The 10,711-nt window shown below is 41.5% G+C and overlaps 2 protein-coding genes across 2 annotated transcripts; both read left to right on the forward strand.

Moving 5' to 3' along the window:
• Positions 1–304: 304 nt before the first annotated feature.
• Positions 305–2,572, forward strand: LOC111227357 (selenoprotein M-like). The gene is made up of 4 exons (XM_022752809.1): positions 305–450; positions 790–866; positions 1,157–1,235; positions 2,218–2,572. Exons 1-4 carry the CDS (start codon positions 343–345, stop codon positions 2,359–2,361), a joined length of 408 nt encoding a protein of 135 aa, XP_022608530.1. The 5' UTR covers positions 305–342; the 3' UTR covers positions 2,362–2,572.
• Positions 2,573–2,975: 403 nt separating this feature from the next.
• Positions 2,976–5,612, forward strand: LOC111227362 (transmembrane protein 17A-like). Its single transcript, XM_022752814.1, has 5 exons — positions 2,976–3,245; positions 3,852–3,958; positions 4,422–4,535; positions 4,870–5,191; positions 5,285–5,612. The coding sequence occupies exons 1-4, from the start codon at positions 3,119–3,121 to the stop codon at positions 5,188–5,190; spliced, it is 669 nt and encodes a 222-aa protein (XP_022608535.1). The 5' UTR covers positions 2,976–3,118; the 3' UTR covers position 5,191; positions 5,285–5,612.
• The last annotated feature ends 5,099 nt before the right edge of the window (positions 5,613–10,711 follow it).

Here is a 10,711-nt window from a genome sequence, read left to right on the forward strand (position 1 = left end):
AATGACATCTGATGGAAGAAACTATAAACCTTAAAGCCACGGGGGCCCTGCGTGGCTTTTGAAAAATTAAAAAACAGCCCAATAACAAAGACAACAGAAAAAGAATCAAGAGTATGTCGGCTAGTGCACTAAAAAGTGGTAAACTGCTGAGATTAACGCGCATTTTTAATAGGAGAACATAAAGAAACTGTAAGAAAAATGGAGCTCAGGTGGGTACTGCTCCCCTGTGGGAACATTTCATGGACTTGTCCACCTTGAGAAACTGTACAAGTGGATGAAAGAGTTAGATATTGTTAGTAATAACTTCGGCAAAAGCACTCAAAGATACTAATTTGTCATAAAATGTGGGCCTTCTTGGTGCTCACTCTGACCCTTGCCGTTAGAGCATCAGAAACTACCAACAACACAGCGGTTGAAGAAGAGCCTGTCATAGCCAGAGGTAAACTGCTGGTGAGTACACACTGAAATACACACAACACGGGAAGCTTTACATTTTTATCTGGATTTCACGTCGTGCCTAATAAAATGTTCAAGATTTTGTGACACTGGTGGAGAAACTTTAAAAGTCTCAAATGTAATACTCTCACGACAAGAGGACAGGGAGGGGGAAATCAGTGGGGAATCGGGTAAGATGGGTAAGATGAGGGCTTAGCCGTGTGCTGTCATGTCAGCGTGTACTCTGCAGAGATATGAAACCTATTCCTGGCACCTTTGATCACACATAGAACAAAGTGTGCACAATGCTATTTGTCATGCTGTTTTAACAACTGTCTGTTGTCGTCCCTGCAGGCCCCCAGTGTGGTCGGATGAGGCATAAAGAAAATGCCCGAGCTCCATCATTTTCTCATGGAGCGATGGGGTCTGTAGTATCCTTGTTGGCTCTTTTTTCATTTTCCTCAGGCTTCTTGGTGAGACATGACCTTTCCCAAAAAAAAAAAAAAAAAAAAACAGCACTGATTTTCTCATGACCTCTTTCATAGACAAAATAATGTTCCCAGCAAATTGCCAAATCCAGTGCCAGCTCTGTGGGCTTTCCAAAACTCCGCTCTTTTTCCAAGTTCAAAATCAATGTTGAGTGAGTCTAAAAATAGCAAAACAGATGGACGCGCAGCCCTACCTGTTGTTTCCCCTTGATCCGTTCTTTCCCCGTGTATAGCCACAACTTGGAGTATGATTCATCGGAGGAGAAGAATCCCCGCCTGATATTCTATAACGAAAAGGACGAGGTTGTAAAGGTGAGATGTTGAGTTCTTTTACTCATCTGCCTCATGATGGGGGCTTATCTCGGGAGTGCCAGAATGTCAAGACAGATTCATGTTGGGAAGTTTTAAGACTGCTGCATCTGATATCAGATCCTCTGTCAGATAGCGAGTCACATAGACAGAGTGTGTTTGAAAGAGCGAGACAGAGTTACAAAAAAAAGGGAGAGTAAGAAAATGTATAAATTAGAGTTTCTGACAGCTGAGCAATTTTTTTTTTTTTATATACTGAAACAGGATAGTTGGTATGGATGTTGATATAAACTTGAACATTTTATGCCCTGAAATTACAACTGTTCAGTGTTTCCCACAGACTTTTATTTTTGTCAGTGTGGAAAACGAGGCACAATAAAACTCTGGCAGTGAAACCAACACTAATGAATTTCTGTAGCCTCTTCTAAATGCACAAAAAGGCCACTGCTGTGACTGAAAAGTAAACTGCTCCCATACTTTACTTCTTCCTTAAGTTGAGTTTTTACCTTTTATTTTCCCTGCTAAAGTTTATGTGGGAGTTTTTTTTTTGTTTGTTTTGTTTTGTCTCCTTCAAGGTCTAATGTTTGTTGTTTTTCATTTATTGTTTCATAATGTGGGCGCCTTTTGAGACTGCAATGTGAGTTTAAATGAAGAATTATTTCAAAGACTAAATTATTGAACAAAATAAATGAAAATAAATGTGCAGGAGGAACCTTTATATCAGCTGTGAATAAACACGTTTTAATAAAAATCCAATTTGGGAGGACCAGATTAATGTGTCAGAATATACCTAATGTGAATCAGACCATATTATTTGTCTGCAAACATATACTTCTCTATTTTACTCAGCATTACAGCTTCTAAGCCTTTAACCATATGTGCAAATGCATGTGTGTCTGTGCTCCTGTGTGTGTGTGCGTGTGTGTGTGTGTGTGTGCGTGTTCGTGTGTGTGTATGTGTGTGTGTACGCCTGCCGACACGTCAGACTGTTCCCGTGAAGAAAATGAAGGCCGACGAGATCAGCAGCCTGTTAGACTCGCTGGGTTTCTACAAGAGGTCCCAGAAAGGGGAAGAGGTGCCAGAGGAGTTCCAGCATTTCCCCCTGCGCGCCCCCAGGGACGAGCTGTGACGACACCTTGTGGCCAAACTCTGCCGCTGCACCCTGGTCAGATTAATGACGTGTGGGGCTCCAAGGCCAAAAAAACAATAAGGCCAGGCACCATTCTGAGGACCTGCTGGCCGGGTGCCGTGTGCAGGGTGTTAGTCAGTGCTGTGTCATTCTGTCAATATGCTGAATTTACATTTTAAAAAAAAACACCACAATAAATGAATCAATGGATCATCCGTGTCTGCTTTACTTCACTATAGTCACCTGGAAGGGTTTGTCAAGTAGAACAACTATAGAGTGAAGAAAGAGCAGTGTATACTTGTAGAAAACACTGTGTATGCTCACACTGAAAACAGAGATTTGAATGATTTTTATCTGTGTAGGAAGGTAATAATGCTCCTACGTAAAATGAGATTTTCTTTAATGAAGATGTATTGTTGTGGTTCTCATTTTGGTCCATTTTCTATCTCTGTAGATCTTCAATAAGTGTTAAATTCTGTAATTAGATAAACAAATTTAATGAGCATCATTGAATGGCCACTAAGTGACAAACAAACCGCCATGCTGCTGTTTCAGCCCTATAATCCTCAACCCGCCTCCTTTACTATAATCTGATTAGCGGTAGTGTCTGCCAACTTGCGTCTGTGTGTGTCCATTTGTATCTCTGCGTGCCTGCCACTGTGCATTTGTGTGACTTAAGACAACAGGGATTAAACAGTATAGGCGCCGAAACACTGGCATTTTTGGACTCGGTAATGGTCACCCAGCTCTACCCACAATGCCTGTGTTTTACTCACCTGTTCCCGAGAACCTGCACATGGGTCTGGCCTATATGGGAGGCTCTGTGTTCACCAACAACAGGACGGCAGACAGCGACTTCACCAGGGACCAGGATGACGCATTTGGTTAGTTACTGCATACAGCTATAGTATAGTACAGTTTACATTTTAGAATATATTACGATATATTATAGTGAAAACATACATGTGAGCTCTGAGGTAGATCACCACTGTAAACAGTATTGGAAGAAATCCTGCTGTTGCAGAATCATCCATTATTGATGTGTTTTCTATGGTGACTGGGCTGTTATAAACCAAGTCTGTCAGCGTCATATCCCATCGTCATTTTTAATACGCTTCCTCTTTACATATTGAATATCTTTATTGAAAGATGTTCCTGCAAACACTAATGCATGTTTTGGCTTTTTTAAAGGCATGTTATTTATCTTCATACTGCTGCTTTAAAAAGTCACATAGCAAAGTTCTGAGGTCCTGATCTCATCAGTGGCTCACAAAGGCTGTTTACTGGCACTGAACCTATGATCAACCTTTAGCTGGCAGCTGTGATTAAGTTACATTAGAGGTGAATTCCCTTTTAATGAGCTGTGTACATTATCTTGTCAACCTTCTGTACAGCTATTTTTTTTTGCTTTATGCTTTATGCGTTCATGACATCAAATTCTTGCTGTGATGAATATCATTGTTTGTATACTGTTGTTATTTATCTTGCAGTGGTCAACGAGCTAGTGTCTCACCTCCCCCTGCAGATGCTGCTGTACTTCAACATGTTTTACTTTCCTTGCTGGTGGTTCTCAGCTGTGTTCATGCTGGAAGTAAAGGTGGGTCGGGAGGTCGGGGAGTGACGCCAAGCTCAGAAAATAATTCATGACACAAACTTGAGATAAATTCTTGTTAAAAAGCAGTGTGGTTAAATCAGCTCCATGGGAAAAAAAGGCTTATTTTTTCACTGACTATTTCACAGATGAAACACAGGCTGATAACTGGTTTATTCATTAGAAGTTATATGAAAGTAAATCCACTTCAGTCAGTGTCTGTCAAATTGGAAAACCTATGACTTTGGTGCCATCTACTGGTAGCATCAGGAAAAGGTGCAACAAGAAACACAGAGTACTGAAGTACAAGCAACTGTCTCTCGGCTCATTTTTATGAAAAACAAAAATGTACGATATGGGATATCATTAAAATTCTGCACAGATGTGAAGATGTTTTTTTAAGTAGGCCTGCTTTTGGACACTAAATTTAAATAGGCATACTGACATTACAGCTGTGCTTCATTTGCAGTTCTATCATCTGCCGGGGTACTACCAGGCTCTCCTCATAACCGGGATGATCCTCCTCACGGTCATTGAAGGGGTCCGACTTTATCTGGGCTACATTGGCAACCTTAAAGAAAAGGTAGTTAAAACCGACCTCCTCTCTGCACCACGACACAGAGCTCCTTTATGGTATCGTGTCCTGAATAATACAGTAACACAGTGGTGGAAGTGACTGCTTAAGTATTCTTCCTGCGTGTGTAAACAATCAGCTCTTGGCTACAACTGTCTATTGAGTTGATGTGTGTGTGTGTGTGTGTGTGTGTGTGTGTGTGTGTGTGTGTGTGTGCGTGTGTGGACACACAGGTGTGTATGTGTGTGTCTGTGCTTTCATGTGGATACAACTGAAGCATTTGATGCTTCACTGCTCTATCTTTGCATCGCCTCCATGTCTCTCCGTCCCTCCCTGTCACCAGGTGCCAGAGTTGGCAGCCTTCTGGCTCCTGTCTTTCATGTTCCAGCTGCCGGTGCTGCTGTTTTTCCTGACTGATGAAGGAATTATCATCCTTCCTCTGGAGAGAGCCGTCCACTCCCTGTACCTCTTCTTCCTCCTCGGCCAGATCCTGGCCTCCTTTCTGGCGCTCAGGACCATGACCCGAAAGCTCACCCTCCTATTCCATCTGCGCCAGTTTGGCAAGGTGGAGAGCATCCGCCATGCAGGGATGAGCCCTGTGTATGGGCTGACTTACCATCGAAGTGTGCTGCCCGTGTCACCCACCCAGGACATGTACCGTTAAAGTAAAAACCCATCCTCAGTTCACCCTACTCTATCACATATTTTCAATTTGGGATGTGTAAAGTTTTCTAATTAACAACACTTTTGTTTCCCAGAATGCCTCTCAACAACTGGCAGACAATGTAAATTTTAATCAACTGCTCCATTGCCCAACGTATGCCTGCGTCATTGGCCCAAGTCTGGCCCATATACTTCTACATCTGGGCAGAGTCCGGCTGTTATCCTTCGGTACTGACCGACAGCTGGAAGATTTCTGTCCAGATGTGGAAGTAGCATCTGACAATATGGGCCAGATTTGGGGCGATGGAACCGGGCGGACACTGGGACAGAAGAAAACAAGCCCAACTATGGACCGGATTTATTGCTGGGAAGTGTGTGCCAAATCTTCCTGTATGACTTCTCATCGCTGGCATAAAGTGACAGTTCTAGAAAGAAGACCTTACTACTTGATTAAAAAAAACACTGATGCCAAATCTTGACATTCGCTGTTGTTGTTTTTTTTTTTTTTTTTTTTTTTTTAAAAACACCATTTTAACCCCACTCTAAATGTCAAACTCTAATACCGTGTCAAACAAACTGTCATGGAGCGGCTTGGCTTTACAGGGGAATAGAAGAAAATACAGCATCAAAGCTGAGAAATACAAGGCAGTGCATTGCCTGTAGATGCTTTTTTATCAAACAGCGTGAAACGGTTTCATTTTTCTCTCTCCGTCTTTAATGATGATGGATGATGGAGGCTTGAGTGTTGGGAGAACAGAATTGTTTTTTGCAAAGGTAGATTCAATTTTTCGCCCATGAGACAAGATTAGTGTTTCAGAGGGTAGAAAGCAATCCGTTCTTTTATTTCTGGCAGGAACAATGTGAGACACACATTAAAATTTCCCAATTTATCTTTAAGTTATTCCTTCAGTGTATAATATTACCGTTACTGTTTGATGAGTGGGATGCGGGAATCGAATTTCTTTAGGTTTATAAAGTCCAGGAGTCTATACCTAACTGCAGTAGAACTGTGTTAAATATTTATGACCACACAGTGGCAGTCAGTGACCAAAAGAGGGATGGTGAGGATTTAACGGTGCTGCAAAGTCCAATGAGAACAGATTATCATGCAGCACATGTCCTGATCACGAAACCCTCTGGCACAGGAATAAAGGCCTGTCCACACTTGAAAACAATGTATTATTTGATAATCTATGACTTCAGGTCGTGTCTACATGGAAATCGATTTCATGTTTTGTCCTCTACACATCTTTTTTCCCTCTGTTTGGGGATGAAATGATTTCACACTTGTTTAACCAGAAGCCTGCAGGCAGTATTGGGTGCTCTGTTATTTCTTTCTTGGTGAGAAATTATTTAGAGTGCGGTGCACTAAATCGTCAACAAGCTGGTAATGTGAGAGGCACAGTTTCCGTGATACAACATGCTTGTTCCGCTCTACTTTACATTCAGGAAACAACAAGCTGCAGTGGCTGCCACACTGTTCATGGAAAACAGAGAATGGAACAAAAACATTCAGAGTGGAGGATGTAATGTATGTTTACTACTTTATGTAGAACCTGGTGCTCAAAAGAAACGCAAAGAATGAATTCACGTGTTGCTGCAAAGGGAAGAAACATCAGGCTGTTTAGAAGTAGGGGAGGCTATTTGGACGAGACCAACCAAACTTTTACATTAAACTTACATCGGTTTGCTAATTATACTATTTAAAGATGATTACATATTAGATATCATTCACAATATTTATTTGAATGTAAAAATTCTGATGTTACAGCCGACCCCAACCCTGGTGACAGTTGCAACATGCATCAGGGATTATGGGCTTATGGTCAAGGTGGTCCACTCCGCGCTCCCCCTAAAGGCCTGCAGCACTCCCATTGTGTTGTTTAAATATGCAGCGCTTTTTTTTTCTGTCGCATTTGTTTTGGGGTTTGTGTGTTTTTGTTGTTGCATCGTTTCTGTGTGTGCAGTGTGTTTGCTGTTAGTGTCTTTGTTTTGTTCTTTCTGCGGCACGTTTTTTCATTTGCAGCACGTTCCCGTTGCTGTATTGGTTTTGTATTTTCGCGTGTATTCTTGAATCTGCATCGTTTATGAATTTGCAGCTTGTTTCTCCTGTTGGAAGTGTTTTGGGGCGTTGCAGCGTGTTTGCCCTCATCAGCCACCGTACTTTTGTGTTAAAATTAGCAATTATTGTTACATCTGTTGTGCTATAGGACAAAATGAGCTGCATATGCTGGCTATTTTGAACTACAAACGCTGTCGTGTGGTCTGTTTTGATGTGGCTGCTTAGCTTGGGGACAGTTACAATAACTTGTTGCAACCATTCCCAACAGATCATCATGTGCTTACCTTGACACATGCTGACTATGTCATTTAAAAGTCACCAAAACAATGATTCAAACCAAGTAAGTTTTAATTCATTCATTCAAAAGGTCGGGACAGTTTGACGAATGCAGCAGCAGATGGTGACTGTGTCTTCTGTCTTCCTGGTGGGGGGAGGGGCTAACTGAGAATATGCAGTATGAGTGTCACATGTTTCTGATTGTAGAAATAAGACTTGTTGCAACTGTTCCCAGTCTCCCCTGTCTGCTGTTTGTCCTTAACATCTGAAGTCTGGCAACAAGATTCCCTTCACTGAATATGGAAAGTGACACCAAACACAGGTCTTACATGCCAGGGCCTCAGTTGAAAATGTCTTGAATTTTACATCTTTGTGTAGTGGAAGAAACTTGCCACCAGTACTGACGATGAGGCGGCTTGGTTCGGTTCCTCTAGCACAATGATGAAATAAGAGAAACAGGAGAAGAAGAGCTGTTTATTTTTTTGATTTCAGACACTGTATTTGGTATGTCAGCCACAGCCGCAGCAACCTATTGTGCCATATTAAAATATGGAAGTTTAATTAGTCTGTATTGTCCCAGGAGGAAATGTATTTCCACAGCCTGCACATGCTTGAACCTTCTATGGAAAACATGCAGATACACACCACACACACAATTAATACATGGTCAGATTTAGACATAAATTACATATATTTACACATGTATTTGCATATTCATGTAGACACGTGTTCAACTGGGAATTTTTGTCTACAGCAGAAGTAACAAAGCTCCTGCCACAACAAGCCCTCTGTTTGCTTTCTAACCTTGAGACAAGCAGAGGTAAGGTGAGGAGTAGATTTAAAATATATATAAATATACATTTGAGAGTTGTAATATATTAATTTGGCATGAAATAAGACGCAAGTTTAAGATCATATACAAGTGTGTTTCTCCAGTTTTCTTCCTTAGTTAATCACCCGATCTTGTTCACCTGCCTCCCCGGCTGCACCGTGTCACTCGTTAGCTCCTCACAGGTTTTATATAGGGGGCAGTTTTCAGTTGCTGCTTTTCAGATTTGTTTTGTTGTATGTCTGTACCTGTGATGCCTGATTATTGCTGTTTCTTGAGACCACCAGTTCCCTGTGTTATCAGCTCAGACTGCGCATCATGTGCAGAAACACTAGCACTAATAATCAACATCATAAAATAAATACAAATCACACTTGACTTGGTTTGGATGAGGTTTTGCTTCTTCAGCATTCAGAAAAAAAGTTTAAACGTCTCTCTGACCCTCTGAGTTGATCCTGGTGCTTATGCTGCTTTTTGAGTCGGAGCAGACTCTATAAATCACCTGTATTGCTTTACTCAGGAACAGAAAAAAAAAAATCCACTGTTTTGTCTTTTCAGTGCAAACAGAGGTAAAGCTGTCTCATAATAGCAGATGTGGAGACAAGTGAAGTGCCTCTGTGGGAAAAGTCACTTTCAACATGTTTGTCCTCTCCAGCAAAGCCGAAGAGAGAACAAACACATGCAGAGAGTAAACAGGAAAAGGAGGCAAGTCTGAGAAACACCAGCTCTACTAAAAGCTGCAGGCATCAGGTAGAGCTGTGATGCCCTCCACCACGTTCTCATTTGTTGACAGTAATTACACCAATGAATCACAATTAATCTTATTGTCATGTATGGATTTGTTAAAAATGCTTATTGTTTTGACCCCCCCCCCAGACTAATTCTTTACAGTCAACAGAAATCTAATGATCATATATCATGAGAGATGCCGGTCCTGGTGTCCTCTTTCTCAAGCTGCCGAGTCTATGACGTGTTCTAGCATTGTTTTCACGCTCCCCACTCTCCAGAGGGTACGGTGTCTTCACCGGGATGCTGTGACCCATTCAGCTTCTCCTGTATCCGGTTTTAATAAGTCTGAACTCCTATTAGGTTCTGAAGAGGAAGAAGATTAACCAGCTGGTGGTGAAATAAGGAATAGAAATTCCCCCCGGAGACACAGTGGTTACATCTGAAGCAGCTCCTCGCACCTTTCACCTTATCAAATTGCCTCTCTGTGGTGGAGTGTGGTGAATAATACCCTTGGATAATCTGGGGACATAATGTTCTATATCTCACTAAACATATTGTTTCCCTCATGCTTTTTTAGCATCCTTTTTAGAAAATGTACTCCTGAAACTTGACAAGTTTTCTGCTTCACGTCTTTTTTTTTTTTCTTTTTTTTTCCCACAGTACGGCAGCATAGCATTGTCAGATGGGCTTCGGTGAGTCTGCCATCACCTTTAATTATGATTGGGTGCAGCCCAGAGGTAGCTCACAAAATGGGGCCGACGAGGCTGTGCTAAGCACTGGCAGGAAGCAATAGCCAACACATCACAGCAACATCCTCTTCCCTTATTTCAGTAATCCCTCGTGGTGCAGAGCTCACCAGACCTGCCAAAGACGCCTGGAAATGTTCCCATCCTCTTAATCCCAGGTGGAAACATAATGGGCCTTAACTATCAGAAAATATTGTCGTGCAGCTATATTCATTAAGTGTGATGACAAGTTGTTGAAGCACACCATAATTATGAAATTAAGCTGTTTTTAGGAAAAGATTGAAGATTTTATGTCTTCGGTAGGAACCAGTGGGCTTATGGGAGAGCCCATGCAGGGTTGGGATGTATTGCTACGCAGCCTAACACATGGTTGATGGTTTTGGTCTTTTTCATGGGATTTGTTCATAATGAGTATCCTTCAACTCTTTTGTTTATAGTGCCTATAAAAACTATAAGCAAAGGCTGAAACTACTGGACCACAATTCACCACAAATGCCATTTCCCTCCATTGTATTGGGGGGGGGGGTAAATTCTCACATGTATTTCAGAACCTCTGGAAAGAAACCAAAACCCAGAAAATCTGATTAATTTTTTTCTTCAGTCTGTAGTTTCTGTGTTTTTTCTTCTATTTTTCAATAGTGCAAAAAAGAGAAAGTAAATAAGCAAAACCACTAAGTGAGAAAATGTTCTTGCAATTTGGGTGAACCAATACCACTAACTATCTGGATCTACAAAGCTAGTAAATACACTCATTAAACCAGTGACACATCCACAACTGACCCACCTCTGCAGCCCCCTGCTATTCCTCCATAACCTGTTTCCATTAGCAACTGAGAGGAAAAAATACTAAGAATATACTGAGAATCAGTTGTGCAGGCCT

Source organism: Seriola dumerili, unplaced genomic scaffold, assembly GCF_002260705.1.
Source record: "Seriola dumerili isolate Sdu_G_001 unplaced genomic scaffold, Sdu_1.0 BDQW01000177.1, whole genome shotgun sequence".
NCBI classification, from domain to species: domain Eukaryota; kingdom Metazoa; phylum Chordata; class Actinopteri; order Carangiformes; family Carangidae; genus Seriola; species Seriola dumerili.